Source organism: Parathielavia appendiculata, assembly GCF_033297405.1.
Source record: "Parathielavia appendiculata strain CBS 731.68 unplaced genomic scaffold N657scaffold_13, whole genome shotgun sequence".
Classification (NCBI taxonomy): Eukaryota; Fungi; Ascomycota; class Sordariomycetes; order Sordariales; family Chaetomiaceae; genus Parathielavia; species Parathielavia appendiculata.
In genome coordinates this window covers 449,951-468,854 of record NW_026944232.1, presented here as the reverse complement: position 1 = coordinate 468,854, position 18,904 = coordinate 449,951, and the positions used below count along the sequence as shown (strand labels likewise).

General features: G+C 55.6%; 8 protein-coding genes across 8 annotated transcripts; 2 read left to right on the top strand and 6 right to left on the bottom strand.

Annotated features, from left to right (window-relative positions):
- Window positions 1–192: 192 nt before the first annotated feature.
- N657DRAFT_665806 (uncharacterized protein) lies at window positions 193–2,140 on the bottom strand (the record flags this gene model as incomplete). Its single annotated transcript, XM_062795309.1, has 6 exons — window positions 193–291; window positions 366–531; window positions 635–880; window positions 983–1,214; window positions 1,315–1,484; window positions 1,701–2,140. The coding sequence occupies 6 exons, from the start codon at window positions 2,138–2,140 to the stop codon at window positions 193–195; spliced, it is 1,353 nt and encodes a 450-aa protein (XP_062644875.1).
- Window positions 2,141–6,763: 4,623 nt separating this feature from the next.
- On the top strand, window positions 6,764–7,298 carry N657DRAFT_136137 (uncharacterized protein). The gene has a single exon (XM_062785910.1). The coding sequence runs from the start codon at window positions 6,923–6,925 to the stop codon at window positions 7,190–7,192; it is 270 nt and encodes an 89-aa protein (XP_062644874.1). The 5' UTR covers window positions 6,764–6,922; the 3' UTR covers window positions 7,193–7,298.
- Window positions 7,299–7,628: 330 nt separating this feature from the next.
- On the bottom strand, window positions 7,629–8,467 carry N657DRAFT_683204 (ras-domain-containing protein; the record flags this gene model as incomplete). Its single annotated transcript, XM_062796552.1, has 2 exons — window positions 7,629–8,234; window positions 8,363–8,467. The coding sequence occupies 2 exons, from the start codon at window positions 8,465–8,467 to the stop codon at window positions 7,629–7,631; spliced, it is 711 nt and encodes a 236-aa protein (XP_062644873.1).
- A 2,868-nt stretch (window positions 8,468–11,335) lies between these two features.
- On the top strand, window positions 11,336–12,218 carry N657DRAFT_136473 (uncharacterized protein). Its single transcript, XM_062785913.1, has 3 exons — window positions 11,336–11,444; window positions 11,552–11,606; window positions 11,654–12,218. Exons 2-3 carry the CDS (start codon window positions 11,590–11,592, stop codon window positions 12,015–12,017), a joined length of 381 nt encoding a protein of 126 aa, XP_062644872.1. The 5' UTR covers window positions 11,336–11,444; window positions 11,552–11,589; the 3' UTR covers window positions 12,018–12,218.
- A 264-nt stretch (window positions 12,219–12,482) lies between these two features.
- Window positions 12,483–13,645, bottom strand: N657DRAFT_648470 (terpenoid synthase). The gene is made up of 2 exons (XM_062793521.1): window positions 13,554–13,645; window positions 12,483–13,442 (listed from the first exon to the last, which is right to left on the bottom strand). Exons 1-2 carry the CDS (start codon window positions 13,624–13,626, stop codon window positions 12,580–12,582), a joined length of 936 nt encoding a protein of 311 aa, XP_062644871.1. The 5' UTR covers window positions 13,627–13,645; the 3' UTR covers window positions 12,483–12,579.
- Window positions 13,646–14,778: 1,133 nt separating this feature from the next.
- On the bottom strand, window positions 14,779–16,526 carry N657DRAFT_692612 (uncharacterized protein; the record flags this gene model as incomplete). Its single annotated transcript, XM_062797170.1, has 4 exons — window positions 14,779–15,592; window positions 15,679–15,740; window positions 15,815–15,932; window positions 15,980–16,526. The coding sequence occupies 4 exons, from the start codon at window positions 16,524–16,526 to the stop codon at window positions 15,246–15,248; spliced, it is 1,074 nt and encodes a 357-aa protein (XP_062644870.1). The 3' UTR covers window positions 14,779–15,245.
- Window positions 16,527–16,693: 167 nt separating this feature from the next.
- N657DRAFT_136315 (uncharacterized protein) lies at window positions 16,694–17,511 on the bottom strand. The gene has a single exon (XM_062785912.1). The coding sequence runs from the start codon at window positions 17,401–17,403 to the stop codon at window positions 16,990–16,992; it is 414 nt and encodes a 137-aa protein (XP_062644869.1). The 5' UTR covers window positions 17,404–17,511; the 3' UTR covers window positions 16,694–16,989.
- N657DRAFT_658100 (uncharacterized protein) lies at window positions 17,510–18,808 on the bottom strand (the record flags this gene model as incomplete). Its single annotated transcript, XM_062794860.1, has 1 exon — window positions 17,510–18,808. The coding sequence occupies one exon, from the start codon at window positions 18,806–18,808 to the stop codon at window positions 17,510–17,512; it is 1,299 nt and encodes a 432-aa protein (XP_062644868.1).
- Window positions 18,809–18,904: the final 96 nt, after the last annotated feature.

Below are 18,904 nucleotides of genomic sequence, written 5' to 3'. Positions count from 1 at the left end.
ATTGGGGAAGGCCGGACCTGTACCGTAAGCACAATGCCCGCAGTTGGGGGCCGAACCAAACTTGACCCATCCAAGGACTGCGCATGGCGCCTAATTGATTTTAGAATGTACAGCGGAAGTCGGTGTGCCCCTTAGTATGCTTTGGATTCAACTAGCTCTCTTCATGTCGGCAACGTATTACATGCCACTCCCTTAAACTGCCCTCTCCCCTAACTGTAGCCATGAAGGAGACTGTTCCACTGGGACGGGGTACTTGTCCAGAGATTCATACCACTGCGCAACTGAGCCGACCTGAATGCGGAATGGAGAAAGTCAGTCCAGACCGTTGACTATTGGGAGGACAAAGGATTGACATGGCTGCGTACTAGGAAAGCCCAAGACCCGATAAATGTCGACAGTGCTGAAGCGTACTCGAGGGCTGGAGAACTCTTCGAGTTGAAACCGACGGCGGGGCATAGAGTGAAGCCGAGGCCCCCTATCAAGTTCCAGAAGCCGATGTGCCAACTGAGCCTCTCTGGGGTTGGCTTGTACCTGATTGTCTTTTAGTTTTCACTGCAGTAAAAAGCACAAGGGGTGGCCAGTAGTTGTAGACCAGGGGAGAAGAGTGATGAAGACGGCCGGGTACACTACTAACCACTTGTCCTGAACCTCAACCATGAACAAGAGTTTCGACACGACGAAACCCGTGCCACCAACGACCTGCGGAACCCAGTAGACTCCGTTCACCAGGGGCACCGAGAGGGCGTTGTAGATGGGTGGCAAGGCCGTGAGGCCTGATATCCAGAAGATGGTAGCCCCAAGGAGCTGCACGAAGGACGCAAGGAAGCCAATTTCCTTGGTGTAGTGTGTCTTGAACTCGTGCCAGGTTGGCCACCATAGCCTAAGCAGGAATTCTGGTTAGTCTCGATTCTGTCCTGGGAACAGCCCAGGGGTTGAGGTTGCTTGTTCTGTCAAATCTGTGTGCACAAGTCTGAAGACTTACCAGCGCCGCTCCCTCTCCGATCTCGCATTGGCATCGTCGCCCTTCCTCTCTTCCAACCCCCCAGGTTCAGCCACATTGTTAATTGCCGTCGCCGCCATGGCTGCCACCGCGCTGTCCTTTAGCGGGGCGCGCCAGCCGCGGTGATGGTGCCGGCACGCTTCATGTTTGGGACGCAGGCTCCGCCGGTGGTCCTCCAACGACGCCTCCAATGCCCAGCCAAAGCAGTCAGACCCTAGAGCAACACAAACAACAGATCAGTTCTGCCTGGAGCCCCTTCCTTTACTTGACGCCAGATCAAGTTGAATCTTTTCAACCACGGCTTTGGTACTTACTCTCCGCATTGGTGGCTTCTACAACCATCAGCCATGACCCAACCTCAAAAATGGTCGCCCCGATGAAGGCCAAAATCTCCTCTGCGTTGTCCGTCTCCCGCGGAAACTCGCTCTGCGGCGCGACCAGGGGCAGCCAGATGAAGCAGCCGTTGATACACACACGGTGGACCCTGAACCAACGCAGCAACCGGTCAGCAAATATTCACCTCCTGCCCCATATCTACCAGCTCAACACAGCGCATGAAGAGGTCGATTGGGGGCAGGGGCAGACAACCGCCTGGGCACCCAACACCGTCGAGCCGAGTAAAAAAAGAAAGAAAGAAAGAAAGAAAGAAAGAAAAAAGAGAAAAATGAACAAAACTGAAACGAAAAGGGGAGGTAAAAACAAACCAAGCAAAAAAGCCACAGCAACAAGGCAACTGACATCCCACACCGGAAAGCGCGTCGCCAGCCTCGTCAGACCCAACAGCGTGCTCCTGACACGCTGAGGGCGGAGAATATCTTCGCCAGCATCATCATCACCTCCACCACCACCCTTGCCTATTTTCCCTTGGGAAGAAATTTTTGGTTGGGTCATGATGATGACTGCCCTTTGACGGCCCTTTCTGTTGTCGCGGCTTCGCCAGACGTGGTAGACTTGCCGGGTGTCCTTGGCGGAAGCCCCTGTTGTCCAACCGGCGGCGGCCGGTGAGGGCGATCCAGGGTCATGGTGTTGCTGGGCTCGGCTCAGGGTGACTGGGCGGAGGTAGCGTGTTGTAGGGTGGAGGAAGGTGAAGGGTCCCGTGGAGTGTGATTCGTTTGGGTGGCGCGCTTCCAGGTGGGCCATGGTTTGTGCTGCTCGGAGGTGACAACCTCGTGTGTTGGGTAAGAGGAGTTGACTATCTGTCCAATGTGGAATGAGAGCTGCAACGAACGATGTGCTTCCATGTCTGGCATTCGGCTTGAAGGAATTGAGGAGCAACGGTGCTGCAGTATCCGTGAAAGCGGGCCGATCACTCAGAAACCCATCACATCAAGCCAGGTACACTAACAACAACCTTGAGGGCGGATCGGTTGAGCAACGTCCAATCCTACGTGCCGTTGGTGCCGGTCCCAATAATGATGTTGTATAGGTTGGCTTAACGCTAGGGGTATTCACATCAAAATCCGAGGCTTAATGACGTCAGCTGTTTTCCAGTTGAGGCCGGTTCCGGCTCCGAGCGGACCCCATTTCTCCGAGTCCCGGCCCGATCTCCACCCGGCGCAACCGGAGCTATCAGTGACCAGCGTCAGCTCGGTGATTGCCGCGGGCTCGCCGTTGGACCTACACGGCCACGGCCTCCAGCAGCACCTCATACCCCGGGTTGTACTCACCTCCGAGCATAACACTCTCACACTCCCACAAATGGCTTCTTTAGGAGAACGCAGAAACATACCCTCTATCCCTCCCCCTGCCTCCGCTTCACTCTCGCGGGACGCTGGGAGCCCTAACCTCCATCGTCCTCGGCACAACCGGACCCCGGTGCAACGCCATCATCACGGCCTTCACCACCTAGGCAACAGACCGAGGGCACTGCATCTCCCTTCACTCTTGGATTCTAGCAAGACAACTAAAGACTGTAACCTCTTCGCCTCGCCCATGGCGTTAGTTCTCCTACCTCTCCCTCGCCTCTACTTAACCAGTTCCCTGCCCTTTAACCCAGGCCATGACACGAGCCCCGGGAAAAGGGCACATCAGCACACCCATCACCTCGACAACCAGTCCTTCTCTCCCCGTCTGATAAATGAATAAAAACATGTTCCCTAACGTGTGTTTTACCTGACGTTCAAGACCAAGATCGACACGTAACTGAACCGCCCAGGCAGGCCAACCAACATAGCGCCCCAGCCACCGATGACGTCTCAACGAAGCAAGACGCCCCAGCATGAATGAAAAGGGCAAGGGTGAGAATGGAACAAAGAGAGGGACTGAGAAGTGACCGTACCTATCCGTAAGATAAGTGTGGTCTGGACACGGCTGATTTCTTGGCCAGCCCTAAAAACGTGCAGTGTCACCAAAAGCACAAGGCGACCCTCATGTTCTGAGGTACCTTAGCTGAGGGATCAACTCGCACCGTTCGGTATAGGCTGTACCAAAGCGTTTCGAGCAGACAAGGAAGGTGGCTGATATCTTATCTAGGTTGGAAAATACCTCTCCTTCGTCCCGGAAGGCGCTGTAGTGTAGCATTCCCCAGCCGTGAATTACCTATAGTACGCGTCGTCGACTGTAACCGACGCTGGGCAGACCACCCTCACCTGGGCCTAGGTGGTGATCTCGACAAACCCCACGAGAGGAGGCAGAGAGACACAGGAGAGAGAAATGTCGTCGACCACCACAGATATCGTGACGGTGCCACCCCAGTGGGGCGAGCTCGTGGGGGCCGTATGATGTGCCCTTGCTAGCTAAAGGTGGTAACTTGGGCTTGCCCGGCCGTCATCACGCCATCACCTTTGGCTTTTCCTTCAGCACCTTCCCAACAGCGTGGAAACTCCGAAACCACTAAGTTAGCACCACCACATGTGATCGGTGGGGGGGCGGGTAGAAGTGCTCTCGTTAATGATCACCAGTAAGCCGTGGAGTTGGAAGGTTGCTTGTGCAACGCCATTCCACTCGCATCGTCGCCACGCATGTCGTCAAAACCGACGGGCTGGAACAGCAATTTGGACCCTTATTTTTCTCTTGGTGTGCTGGTGGCGCTTCGGCATTTGAAGGTCTCAGATCTACAGCCTAGGCATGCATACATAAGAACCCAGAATGGAGAGGGCGAAGGAGTGAGCCGATAAGGTATGTACCGCTGTGTACTCCGTAGACCAGGGGTATCGAGCAAGTTTTCACCTGGCGGTGTGCCAGTCCAATCGGTACTGGCCTAACGTTAATAAGGTTAGCGAGAACCCGGTCCAGCGGCTTGGTCCTGTCCGTTGACACGGCATCGCTGCGAGTATCAACATGTCCAGTGCCGAGAAGGTGACTGATGAGCAAGTTTCCCTAGTTCCCCTGCGTAAGGAACGCGACCTGAGACCGGGGCCAGGTGAGCACGAGGCCGAGTTCCTGGGTTTGTCTGGGGGCGCGGCAGACAAGCGGTGTGCGGCGAGTCTCCGCGGCTGGGTCCGGACCAGTCTCCGGACCAGCTCGGCGGGTCCTCGGATCTGGCCTTCCGGATGGGTCCTTCGGTTGCTGCCGGGGTGGTCGCAAGTGGCTGGATTGGAAGAGACTGGGTCGTCGAAACGGTTTTATCTGGGCGGTGCCTTGCCAGGTGCAGTTGCTCTTAGCAAATTGGCTTCCCGACAAGCCAGATCTCGCGTCGATAAACGTTAAAATGAACGTTTCTTCAACAAACATAGGCGGACATCTGTCTGCGGGCGGTTAAGTTCCTGCCAGTCTCGAAGCCCGGAGTAGCCGTATCGCCCCGCGAGCATTGACCGCGACAGCAGCGTGGGCGGAAAAAGAAAGAGCTGAAGTGTGCCTTCAACGGTTCATGTCTCGACAACAAATCCATCATTGGGCATTTCCGGGTTCTGAATGTGACGAGAATGCCGCCCCAACCGACCTGCCCGTTTCGCAGCAAAGTTCCTTCGCAATTTTCCTAAAAGAGGATTTTATCTTCCCTCCAATGGGCGATGCAGGCACCAGGGTTCCTGCAATAAGCAAAGGGGCGCAACCGTCGACAACCAGAGCCGCGCCGTCAGCCTTCCACATCGAGACAACCCTCCATCCTATGGAGGGCAAATGGGAGATGCCAACCCTGATCCAAGGAGTTTCGCTTTAACCGAGTGCCCGAAACCAACTGTAAGAATTGAGTAGGTAGGTCGAGGCAGGAAAACGATTCCGAGTTCGACCGACGGCCCGGACCGGTGAATGCAAGCTCTCTGAGCACGGACAGCCTGAGGTTGAGAGCAACAAATCACCAACCCACACAAGGAAGGAGGCATGGCATGCCAAGTCAGATCTCAACGCGTCATGATCCGTCGTCTCCCGCGTCACCGTGTTGGCTGTAGTTATCTGCAACCTGCGAAGATAACTCAAGTCCCGGCCGAGAGAAGCAAGCACTCTCACGCTTCGTAAACCCGGTTGGCTGGCTTGGGAACCCCCGCGACCCCCAAGTTGCTTGTATCGCCTTGTGCACAGTCCACAGCATCCTTCGGCTGCCGATCTCGGTTGATACAACACCAAACGAAGGACGGGAGGCAGGTTGTTGCTGCTGCTCCCGTCCGCAATGCCGATGACCGCAACTGCAGTGGCCCGGTCTCGAGGAAGGACTGTGCAGAATGAATGTACGAAGCCACATCAGTCTTGATGCAACTACACGTACACAAGCAGTTTGTCCGCGAAAGATAAACGGAAGCTCAACAGGAAACGATATGTTTCATAGCAGAAGACAAGGAAAATAGACAGATTAGCATGTCTTCAATCTGAGACCTTCCATGTGTCAAATCACCCGAGTCTTGTGCTAATGAGCCCAGGAACGGCATCAGATCGATGTTGAGCCGAAATTGAAAGCCAAAATCGACTTCAAAGGAACTTGAACGTTGAAGCCTTCAAAACCGTCTTGAGTTGCATGCAGTACAAACCGTGAAAGGGAGCAGCGGCCGCTTTGTGGCCAGTGCATACCCAGAACCGTGCAGGGCGACATCGAGCTTGGACATGGGAAGGTGGCAGATGAGGGCAATCGCGCCTGGACGGGAAGATTTTACCCCACCTTACCATTAAGGGTCTCGCACTAAGTGGGGGGACGATTTTCCGCTAAGAACCTTTTTGGAGCAATCCCGTCGTGCTGTGTTGGTGGCGGCGAGCAGGAGAAGAGGGTGCAAAAAGGGACAAAAGAGGTTCCAGGACGATGACGGGATCACCTAAGAGACGAGAAGTGTGAAAGTTTCTGGCATTTTCTATGGCCAGTGGAAGGATCAACCAATACCCCTTGGTACGGAATACACAGTTAAGGGGTGTTCGTCCAAAATCTCAGCGTGTTGGGATCTTTGCAATGGTCATGATCACAGTAACTACCCCCATATAAGCATCTGCAATCTTCGTAAGATTTGACGACCGGATCATTGTGTTGGATGAGCTTCGCGCCTTCAACGTCCCATCCCGGACGTCGATAACATTCTTTGCAACCCATGTTGAGACCACCTTCGCCATCCGCTGTCATCGTTGTCCAGCAACACATCATAAAAGACCATGAGAGCAAGGGATCGAAATCCCGCAAAGCACTTCCGAACTCATTTTCCGTCGCCGTCCCCATGAATGTTCCCCGCATCCTGCCATCCTGGGGCATGCCTTTGCCGAGCTTCTCGGTAATAAGCTCTCGCCATCGAGCGTGCTTTGAAATGTTCTGTTTGTTACCTTACCTCTTGACCTTATCAACCATGTAAACCAAGGCTACGGAATACTGGGCGTCAGAACATCAGCTTAGACGAGCAGGCAGCTTGCGGTTGCAGCTCAACACTTCTATCTCGGCCTGTATTGACAACAGAACAAACCACAAGCCGCAGGGTCACGGAAAACCAGTAGGAACCAGAGCATCGGTTTTGGTCGTTTTTTTTATTGTCCCCGTGGAAGCACGTCTACCTGACAGCCTCTCTGTTTGGGTCCATGCAGGTTGTGCTGGTATTTGCTAGGCTAGCGGATATTTCTGGTGCGGCGGACGTGATGACCGGACAGAGAAGACAAGGTTTTTGCCTCCGGCTTGAATGCCCTCCCGCCCTGACTCGGTTGTCTCTGCCTTCAGCATCCTTCCAGCCCGCATGTCATGCCTCCGACAACGTATCCGAGGCTGCCTCGGAATCTTTACATTCAACCCCGATACCCTCCCGTACCAAGTCAATAACGGGCCAGATAGATTCCTTCCGCACCGCTCCCTGAATTCGACAATATGAAAGAAAATAAACTGGACGAAACAAAGTGCACCCCTCCTGGAACTTGGAATAGATTTGGATATTTACGCCCCAATGATGCCCTCTTTTGGTTCATGCGCCATTCTCCGTGTCAGTGAATCGGTTATGTTTCTCATATCCAGAAACCATTGGTGGTAGTGGTGGTGGTGATGGTGGTGGGTAAGTGAAAATTTTGAGAAGTCAAAGCCCGCGAAACGTTCGCAAGTACATATGCCATCGTGCATATCGGCCCCGAGATCTTCGTGCAATCGTCGCCCCAGGGTGGGGTTTCGGTCCGTCGACGAGCATGTGTTGCCAAGGACCATGAAGGAGGGGCAGTGGTGTGCCAAACCGTGACAGGCAATCTGTGAGGGAAGGGAAATGGTGGGCGAGATGGGTTGCGCGAGTGTTGTTGTCATCATTGCTCATAAAATGACACACCCTCTGCCGCGGCGCTCGCCGCGCTCTCGTCGGTACCGGCCCTTTTCCGACTGAATGCTTGAGTCCGTCCTTCGAGATTCGTATTTGCTGCTGCCTGCGGGGGGAAGCGGTTGGGCGGCGGCTTGCCGTTGCCTCCGCAGGATTCTGACCACATCGTAGAAGGCCTTGTCGACGTTGATGTAGTTCTTGGCCGACGCCTCGACAAACTCGCAACCCAGCTCGCGCGCCAAGGCATGTCCTTCTTGGGTGGAGACTTCTCGCTCCGCGATGCGGTCGCTTTTGTTCCCGACGAGCATGATGGGAACGGGTGCCGCCTGGTTGGCAGCCGAGATGGGCGACCCTGGGTACGAGGGTGACGAAGCCGTTGACTCCTTGACCCTCTGAATCTGGTGGTGGAACCGCTTGATGCGCGTGAAGGACGACCGAGACGAGATGCTGTACACCAAGATAAAGCCCTCGCCGTCCCGAATCCATTGATCGCGTAGCGCAGTGTATTCTTCTTGCCCTGCCGTGTCCAGCACCTCGAGCATGCAAGCTTGGTTGTCTATCACGGCCTGCTTCCGGTACGAGTCCTCGATAGTCGGGTCGTACTACGAGGGGCGGCAAGTTAGCGAGCTGTCTATGCAAAGACACCGTCGTAGCGAGGGATGGCAACCGAGGCGGCCGCAGCAGAGCAGAGGGGCGTCACAAGAGCGGGGAGACCACGACGAGGGCGTACCGTTTCAACAAAGTGCTGCAGGCACAATTGGATTGTGAGCGCCGTCTTCCCTACGCCACCGTCTCCAAGCACCACCAGCTTGTATAGCACCATTTTGCCCGCCATCTTGAGAGTGTGTTTGGCGGATCGCGTCGCCGATGGAAGGCTGGAGCGTGTTGGGCTGCGGTTATCGGATGGATGATTTGTTGGAGCGACGAGGTGGCACCGAGCTTGGATTTAGGGGTAGAAGCTCGGATCAACCGATGAGGGGCTCGATGTGCTATTGTGCAGCACCCACAAAGATAACGAAAGTGCGGGAAAGTCAGGACGACGGAAGGTTGTCTCTGCTGATATCGATTCCGACCCAGAAAGACAGGCACTAGAAGGGAGAACAGGACGGGATTCTCACAGCGGCGGCGAGATGTCGGTCGTCGGCGGAAATCCTCGCTGCAAGTGGGAAAGCGACGGGAGCCAGGGGGTGAGGTGTGGTAGGGATGGGTGGTGGGCAAGCAGGCCTTTGACGACGGAGAGCAGTGGAGTAAGTAACGTTATCGGCCAGTGTGGGTGGCTCTGGACTTCCTAGGCTAGGGATGGCTCTGCCAGCGTGGTACGGATGTGCAGTCGCTTGGCTGCCCGGAGTAGAGATGTCTGGTCACTCTGGTGCTGGGTGTTGAGAGAGGGTGCACCGGCATAAAAGGCCTAACTGGAAGATGCCATGGCATGGAAGGGTGCACGGGCAGCCGATGGCTCGGGAGCGACGAGGCCGACGCGGGTGTCCTAGCTGTCCATGCTTGACACCTTTGGGTGGGAGCTCGGAGAGGGGAAAGACCAGGCCCAGGGTTGCAGGAGAGACACGCCGATGTTGGAACCCTGTTTCAAGAAGGGACTGTCCGGGACGTCAAGCGGACGAGCAACAACAGCACATCAATGCCCCGCCTTCCCCGTCACGGTACCTACAGTCAACCACCAACGCATCCATTGAAATAGGTACATTGAGGTGGGCGTCCACTTGCACTGACCCATGAATATCAGCAGAGACGGAGCCCATGGCTACCCCATTCAATGGCCTTCCCATGACCTACCCAAACTCGCCAACTTTGCTTCCAGCGTCTGGCAAAGGATCTCGGACACGAAATGGGGGACTCACTGGTAAAGCAAGTAAGCGTGGAGGTCATTGCCCCCGCCATCCATAGCATCTCCTTTTTCCAATGGATCCCGTTGGCTGCAGCGAGCCAGACCCGAGAGCTTTTTGTGGGAAGCGCAAAGCGGGACTGCTTGCCACAAGGCGAGCGGTCCGTTACCAAACACACCCGGCCGGTGCAGCCAATCCCTTTGCGCAGTTTCCTCTCCACGGTTGCGCTTTCCCGTCTGAGCTGCAGCTTGTCGCCAACCACACAAGTCAAAAATTCTTCGAGTCGACTTTTCAAGCTCCATTCTTTTTTGTGGTGTGCCCATGCACGAGATGTTCGGAGAGAACGCATAGTCTGATTCCGCCCAGGCGTGATGGCAGGGCAAGACGGTACTGTTCAAGGAGACGGCACTTCATCTCCACAGTTTGGGCCACAGTACTCCCATGGCAGGCCTAGCTGCACCCCAGCGCGGGACTCCCGCTCCCGTCGGGTCTCCCAAATCTCCAAAACACCCTCAAGCCGGGATTTTAGATCCAGATTCCGACACGTTTCGCCCCGGCAAGAGCCGACAGATTAGCAATTCAAGGTCTCGGCGGCCACTGGCTCATCGGCATTCGGCGGTGGTGATCCGACGAGGCAAGAAGGCCAATCTTCACACCTCATCCCACTGGACGGGCATTGTGGGTAAAAACAATCTCACGGTTGACGCTGTCGAGCTTCCCGGCGGCGGCGGGTCCGGGTGCTGGTGCCGACCCACTGGGCCAACGCGGCCAGTTGCTGCGACCGGGGCCGCATGAGCTGTACTTCATAGGAATTATTGATGGTCGCGGCAGAAACAAACACCAACAACGCATCTCCGGCTCATCAAGAACTCTGGCACCGTTTCGAAGGCAGCCGAACGTGAGACGTTGCCTGCCTGGGACGCACAGCATTGCGGAGCGTTCAAGTACAACGGCCATTCGGCACACAATCCGTACCCGCCGATCTGACTTGTCAACATTCGCAGTCCTCAAGAAGCGGCTTAAAGCGGAGCTGTCACCGTAGCATGTGCCTTGTGCATGCAGAGGCGGAAGCGGTCGCAGCTCGTTGACCCTGTACTGGAGAGGTCGCAGCGGCTCTCAGTTCCGTGCACCACTTGAAACCCCAGCTAAGAGGTGTAATCGAGAGGATGGTTTTTGCATACAGAGTTTGACGTGCACTAAAAGATGGTACAAGTACAATACAAACCCGTGACACCCTCATCCCGGTGTCCTCAGTACTCATCAAGACGTTTCTTATTCGAGTTCCCGTGCAAACGATATACCGGCTTTGGCTAAATTAGGATGTCCTCCGCCAACGCCCGGAGTCATTGCCGCTTCCTGCCTGCGTTTGCAACCGGCATCTTATGAAGAACAGACATGCTTTTTGCGTGAGTACAGCCCAACAAGAAGGAGCTGACGCTGTGCTGGCGTGGATTGGGTGTATTAGAACACTCAGAAAAGTCTTTACACAAGCGAGCAGTCACCCAGGGGCAGAACGACGATGGCATGCCGAACGGACAGAGGCAGCCGACACTTGGGGCAACGGTTCGCTTTTTTTGCATACACAGTATGCAACAAGGAGACCTGTCGACTGCACATCAGTACGGAGACCGTATGCGGCAATTCCTAGCAGCGGGCAGCCAGGCCCCGGCTGTTTCCTTCTGCGCTGGAGTCAGCTCCGTGAAGCAATCCTTTGATCTCGAGACGGTCCTATCCTGGTCGAGCCGATAGCTCACTAGGGAGGCTATCATCCGTTTGAGCGCTCAAGATTTCCAGTTACGAGCCCGATAATGCCGGGTGCTTTCGGCATGCTCTCCCTCAGATTTCAATTCGCCTGGGCTAGCACCCGAACGATGAGCTTGCGTGGGGTTTGACGCATTCTGCGTTGTTGCAGTGAAGCATGTACTTGTACCATGTCGCACTGGACTCTGTGTGGGGATGACGCAAAGCAAGGTCTCTGGATGGCCCCTCGACATCCCGTCCAGTTTGGCCTTGCGAGCCAGATCAGTCGTGTCGTCTGAGAAAAGCACGTGGCATTGACTCTCGTTTCCATTGTTCAGTCGGGCAATCGAGCTGTTTTACTTGAGAGCTGTCTCGCATGGACTCCAGTCCTCCGTATGTATCACTGAGTCCTCGATTTGGCCCTGGCCTAACCAAGACAGACACCGAGCTTCACCAGTTCAACTTCCCTCGCCGCTTCAACAACTACCAATAGGACTCAAGCATATGTCCAACGATGATTCCGAAACGGGTCCCAAGCAACGGCCACAACTTCGATATCACGATATGGAACATCAACTCGAACGAACAGGGCAAATTTGCAAATCTGACCCCCAACGCCATGTTCCATTCAGAGCCGTACTCAGTCCTGTTGGCAATTCCTACTGTAAAAACATGAAATCGACAGCTCGAGAGGGCACTTCGTACACACAAATCTCCCCCGTCCACACGCCACGCGCATGGCTACGTTTTCGGCCCGCAAACCTCCCACCGTCTTCTCCTAAGCCTATACCCTCTCCGATATGACAATTACACCCCTTCGCCTCCCAGAACTCTCTCTCTTTCATGCACACCGCCCGAACAACCCCCTCCACCCCACGTTCAAACCCGGAACTCATTTTCACGCTTATTAGCCCATCTTGCAGCCACGGCTAACAACTCCTTGAGCTCTCACATCCCCAATACCCGCACCACACGCCCGGGTACTTTACGTCCGAATCCGAACGGCATAAAGCCCACGTTTCCTTGCAAGAACACTGATCCAGAGAAAAGATTGGAGAGCCTTCACAAACGGAACACTGAGGAGGTTTACCGTTGCTTCAGCCAAGGATTATTGACAGGGCTGCCGCTTGTTTCCTCCAAGCATTGATAATCTCTATGCATGTCTTATTAGCAAGGCATCACAACTATCCCAGCACTCTCCGGGACTACCGACACTCATTATCTTCGAAAACACTGGGCAGGTACTTAGCGAGATGGGGTCTCACCTACATGGAACGATGGGTAACGACTGGAAGCTGTTTAAGGGTCCATAGCAACTTTCCGAGTCCTCGCGCTTGCAAATATAAAAATGCGCGTAGAAGCATGGCTAAAGGTACCTCGACGTCCGCCACGAAAACGCCTCGGCACCAGTCATCCTCCGTTCAATCCCCTTGAGCACCCTCACCAACCGCCTCCCCGCCTCTCCCTCATCCGTTTGCCCCGCCTCGGCACGTGAACGACGGAACAGCAGCAGCAACTCCTCAGCCATGCTCAGAAACTCCACCTCCCAAGCCCTCACGAGCGCAATACACAGTCGCCGCGCGGATTCCATGGACACGTTGGCCTCCCTCGCCAGAACCGCCACGCCATTGACCAGTGGCACCGCCGCTGCGCCGCCCCCTCCGTCCCGGGCGAGCAGCGGCGCCTGCGCGGCCGCCTTCCACTCCCTCTCAAACGAAAAGACGTCGTTGAGGATGCTGACGTGGTAGTGCGCCACTTTCTCGAGCGGGCGCAGCGCCGCCCGCCACTTGTCGGCCTCGTCGTTGTTGCTGTCGTCCGAGTCCAAGAGGTCGGGCTCGGTCCAGTACAGCAGCTCCGCGCAGATGGGCATGCCCACGTCGACCTCGCGGAAGGATAGGTAACGGCCCAGGGTACTCGTAGGACCGGCCGAGACATGATCGGAGCCCGAGTCATTGCTGCTGCTGCTGCTGCTGCTGCGCGACGGCCAGCAGTGGCATGCGAGCATGGCCATGTAGGCTTCGAGGACCTTGCGCGAGGAGGAGGAGGAGGAGGAGGAGGAGGAATCCGAGGAAGAGAACGGGGAGGGGTCGGCGAGGATTCGTGCAAAGAGCGTTGCGTGCATTCGGTCGATGGTTGTGCGGGGGGAGAAGCTGGAAGGGGAGGAGAGGAGCGACTGTAGGCGTGAGACGACCGAGGAGACTTCGGCTGGCGGGTGGTGGTCGAACCAATCTGAAGGGTATTTGCAGCAGAGTCAATAACGAAGCTCAACTGGTGGTCAAGAATGACTGGGACGGGGATGGGAGGAAACATGAGCGGGAGGAGGATGGGGGGATGACGAACCGTCCATCAGAAACCCAAGGAGGAGAAGTTCGGTGGCGAGCTTCACGCGGCTGGTGTCGCCGGTTGGGAACATGTATAGGACGACATCGCTCAGCTTCCAGCTGATGAATGCCTGTTTGTGTTTTTCTGACGGCCACTCCCACGTGTTGACGAGGTAGGAGACGACTTCGCGGTCAATCTCTTCGGCATCGGGGTGAATCGTGGCTTCAGGGAGGACACTAGGCGGCACAATGTCCTTCAGGGGGTGGTTCAAGAGCTTGCCGTTCATGGTGATTGAAAACGGGACAAGTGCTGGCAGTTAAGACAAGACCTAAGCTGTGTAGACGCAATCAGTTCGCCTGTACTGAGATGTCGCTGATGGAAAGTAGATTGCATGCCTAAAAAGCCGTACTGACACTGTCTTTTGATTGTATTTCGCCGGTGGCTCAACGGTAAGACTTATACCATTCATATGCTCGCCAAGCCTAGCTACACGTCGGGGGAAATTGTCGCCGTCAGAGACAGGTTTCGGCGGCGCCGGCGGTCTGTTGAGCATCCACGAGAACTCGCAGGACTCAATGGCTTGGCAGTTTTCTATCTCCTCGGCTCCCATTGCTTTGAGAACAGAGATTTGATTGACCTGCAGACCGCCATGACATCTCTCAGGCTGTGTCTGTCTGGACAAGATGCTACCGAGGTACACAGAAGGAAAAAAAGAGACGGTTACATCGCAGGGCACTGCCATCCAACACCTCCCAGCCCATGCTGGATACTAGTACCAGAGTGACCGGCCTCAGGTAGCACGTCAACATCGCTCAGGTCTCCGAGTTGAGGTTTGCTGGGCATTCTCACTGCGCACATGCAGTCATTATTGGTTTTTCAGCTCTGCATGGACTGCGCGTGTATCCCAACTCGGATCCCAACTGGGGGTTGTAGGTCGGGTGAACCGAGCTGAGGCCCTCGCACCCCGCGGATTCAATTCACAGCTGAACACCACCAAGTTGTGCCGGATAATATAACACTGAGAGCACATTACGTATGACGTTCGCCGATTCGCGAGCCCAGGGGCCGTAACAGAGCTGAGTTGTGTCCCTAGGTAGTACCAGAAAATGGGTACTCGAGGGGACAAGAAAACCGGCCCTGACTATGCCCACTCTGAGAGAGTTTCAAGCCGAAGGGGTGTCCAGTGTCGCCGTGGGAGATCGAGTTGAGACTAATATGAATTACTACTATGGTTTGATTTCCCGCCTCGACAAGTGCTTCTGATAGGCTCCGAGCACCTAGAGAAGAATCAAAACTTCAAATGATGTGACGCTGACTCGGAGCTCAAGCTGCCTGAGTGCCTGGTGCCTGTGATATACCTGTACTGCCAGTGACAGAGCTGAAACAACTCGATAACTTGATTTGTTCAACAGCTCAACGGCACGATCACCAAGCATCTTTCTATAGAATCCCAGGCAGACCGCTGACACCGTAGGCGTATGCATGATACAACAAAAACTGATTAGCAGGCCGTATCCGGAAATTGAGTCTTCGTTTGGAACCGGACGGTGCAGAGTGCCAACCATCTTGAAACGTCACAGGAGATCAACACCATTGAATACCTGCGAAGACGCCCCGGACCGCTGCTGTAGGCAAGACTTCCTATCAACTAAGGGACCTAGTCGCTGAGCATCCGTTCCATGTCTTCAGAGAATCAAAAGCCCCATGCTCTCAGCGCAGTCGAGACTGCAAACTATCTCGGTCCATTCCCTCTTCGACCCAGCACTCCGCCGTCTTCTGGCTCCTAATCTGCAACCGGATGTCGCTTCTCTCACTCTGACAAGCCGATGGCTTGAAATGACTGGACCTTTCACGAGTGTAACCCGGGGATGCCCCCGTACTACTATCAAGAAAAGAGGCGGACCGCAAGGCGCGGTCCGAGTATAAAATGCGCGACGGCGAGGAGGGCTTGCCGTAGCGCAGCAGGCGGTAGATGGAGCGCGAGAGGGCGAGGTTGGCGGCGATGATGCCGATGAAGAGCTCCAGACTCGACCATAGGGAGACCCAAGCGTACGTCCCTGCGCGAAGCATAGCGTGTCAACGAATAGGGTTTGTTTTTGGTTTACACATGGGATACATTTGAAGTAGTAGTGGTAAGACTTACAGCTCATGTCATATGCCCGGAATCGAAGTGAAAAGGCACGCACGACCCCGAAGCCGGTTGCCCTGGAAACGTGTCAGGAGTCGTACTTGGGTAAAAGCGAGGGTGCGCGAAGGATAAGCTTCAAAGCTTGACCTACAAGAGTCCCAATGAGATGAGACCGCTGATTAGCAGCTTGGTCTGGAGAGGGATCCGAATCTTCCAGACGGCGACCAGGGGGAAAACGGAGCACAGCAGGTCCGTCAGGATATTGTAGGCTAACCCCGTCAGTTCACGATAGCATTGACCAGCGCGGCAGACACACAGATTGTAATCCAGAAGGCGCGGATGCGGACCGCCGGGTCCCAGCATACGCCACCAGTCCCTTTCCAGTACGTTTCGACGGGGGAACACTGCGCCAGCAGAATGATGATGCAGCCAAAGTTGGTGACGACCAGACCGGCCATGACGGTGTATAGCAGGACTTTTAGGGCCTTGGTGTCCTTGATGCGGAGGAGGAGAAGGCAGATGGAGACTTTGAGCAGGCAGGACGACGCGAAGAGGAAGATCTGGGTGTAGAAGCCGAGCATGTTGTTGTACTGGTACTCCTCCTCGCTGATATACACCTGGTGTCTCCCGTTGCCATGCCGGGACTGCAGCGCCTGGATCGCGGTCCGGGTCATCGCCAAGACGGCGGTGACGGCGATGGTGTAGTCGTCCCAGCCCAGGTTCCGCAGTGCCCATCGACTGTACAGCCGCAGAGCCGTCGTTACGACTATCGGGACTGTCAGGCTGGCCGTCACAGCGACAATAAGCAGCCCAATATTCTCATCCGGGGGAAGCGGTTCCTCCTGCGGAGCGCCCTGGGTCATTGTATGGGCAATGGTTGGGATGCCGGCGAGCCGTTTCATTCAACTTGGGCCGCTGGGCGGGATTCTGCCCATGGAATTGAGGACGGCCAATCGCACATAAGCGTTATGAGAAGGACAGTCGTTGTGATATACGACGAGTCAAGGCAACATCGAGACAGCCTTCCCCCGAATGTCTCCAGAGCCAGAAGACTCTCGTCCTCTGTCGCTTTCCATGGCTTCTGAGCCAGCACCACGGCACAGGCCGCTTGGGCCCTGGCAAGACCGCAGGAAAGTTGGGTAGCCCTGTCGGAAGTGGCGCTCAGCCGCAGCTCAACACACTCTGGTGATTCGTGAACGGAATCCGGGGCCGGCAGTAGCGGCCCTGAAGCTCAGATCCACCAAGGCGGCAGGGTTGGCTTGGGCCAATGGTGTTGGCACCCGAAATTGAGCAGCGTCGTCGACAACACGGGGTCAGCTTCACCGGTTAACTACAAGGCGTCCAGTGTGATGTAGCACGTATCCAGAACCTCGATCTAATCCGAACCAGGCAATCGCCGTATCTGAAGGACTCGAAGAACAGACTATACCCACAGCCCGAGTACCCCAGAAACAAAAGTAAGAGCATGTTGTAACGCCAACACATCGAGTAAACCAAGCCCATCGGGGTCATCGCGAAGGGGCTTGCCAACTCGTAAAGACTCACATAAGAAACAGAAAGCCGCACCATGGAGAACACCAGACTCGAGCACCATCCATCCGCTTCACGTATGCAAGGGTGATGTGCATTCTCCCAGCTCCCATATCTAGCCAACAAAGTAGATGACAAGAAGCATAGCAGTCCGCCTACTGTAGTAGTAGCGGTACTGTGATGGTATAAACATTCGGCATCGCATAACATCCCATCCGAGCAAGGCCCCCCGGCAATAGACCAACAACATCATCCAAGCCAAGACACGATATTTGTACCCGCTGCTCAAGAAAGAAAAACACACTTAGGACACCTCTCATGTCGCCGCATTCTCGTCTCCGAACGGACTCCTTTCCCTGCCCTTGGCAGCAGGAAGTGTTGAGTCCCGCTGCGACGCCCGCCTCGTAGCCTCCTCGATCACGGCGCTCAGGCTGGTGGTGCTGTGCGAGGCCGACTTGGGCGGGTCACAGAATGGACTCTGCTCCGTGGCGGGGGAGTCAACAATAATAGTCGCGGCCGACGAGTCGCGGATGGTGGATCCTGACACGGTGGGCGCTGTGATGGACTCGGCGTCTGTTGCTGCTGCGGATCCTGATTTTGGTGGCTTGTTGGAGCCGCCCTTCTTCACGCTCCCGACGCGGACGACCATGGCCCGGGCCGGGGTGGCCGTGGTGGTGCTGGCATTATTGAGGAAGGTGGAGCCAACACTGAAGGTGCTGTTTGCGGGGCTTGGTGGTCGGGGCGCGAGGTTGTACTTTTCGTAGTCGACGGTTGGGACTGGCGGGGTGGAGCTGCCGGTCGAAGAAGTATTGGAGTGGGCTGACCTCACGCTGACCATGGCCGGCTTGGCCCGCATACCGGTCTGTGCGGGAGCCACGACGACAGCGCTTTTGCCATATATGGTAGACGCCACACTAGAACGAGGTGCGTACGAGGTGCGAGCATAAGAGGTGCGGTCGGAGAAGGCAGAGATACCCGAGTAGGTCGAATCGCGGAGATCTCCGGGGACGAAGAAATGTTGATCGTCTGTGCTCGCGGGGGTGCCGGCCTGCGAGTGAGCGATAGGAATTGGAGGAACGGGCGGGACAAGAACCGTCGGTGATGCCGTTGCTCGGTTGGTGACGCCCGGAATATAGGCAATCTGGATGATATTCGAGGCTCGGGTTAGGACCGTCGAGGCGATAGAGTGCGTCGTATGGGTCGAGGCGCGATTGTCTCGTCGTTGCGCAAGCGTCTTCTCTCCTTCCAAGCCGTCACCCTCCCCGTCGTCCCATTGCTCCGCAACAAGTGCGTGCCTCCGCGTCCTGACACAGAACCTCCATACTAAGTAGGTGACGATGGCGAGAGCAGCAAGGCCACCGACAACGCCGCCGGCGATCGCGCCCACATTGGTCGAGCGACTTTGACTGCTATTTGGCGCGATTGTATCGACGGGGACGCAGGTCGCCCTTTTGCATTCATTACAGCCCAGGGGGATAATGTATTGGCATACCGTTACACCCTCTTCGCAAGGCGGGCATATCAGTGTTTTTGACTCGTCGCAGATTTTGCATTCTTCGCCCTCCCGCTTCAACAGGTCGCGGGCCGAAGGCGCAAACCGTAATGTCGAAGTCATGGTCGATGTGTTGCTTCGCGGGAAAGCCTTGGGTTGATATTGTTGATTGTGCTTGAATGCTGCTTTGGTACTGCTGTTTCACGAGGCAGGCAACCG

Coding starts and splice junctions, on each gene's coding strand:
- N657DRAFT_136137 (XM_062785910.1), top strand. CDS start 6,923: ATGCAGGTTGTGCTGGTATTTGCTAGGCTAGCGGATATTTCTGGTGCG.
- N657DRAFT_648470 (XM_062793521.1), bottom strand. CDS start 13,626: ATGTTCCCAACCGGCGACACCAGCCGCGTGAAGCTCGCCACCGAACTT. Junction 13,443..13,553: donor CCTTGGGTTTCTGATGGACG/GTTCGTCATCCC, acceptor AATACCCTTCAG/ATTGGTTCGACCACCACCCG.
- N657DRAFT_136315 (XM_062785912.1), bottom strand. CDS start 17,403: ATGTTATGCGATGCCGAATGTTTATACCATCACAGTACCGCTACTACT.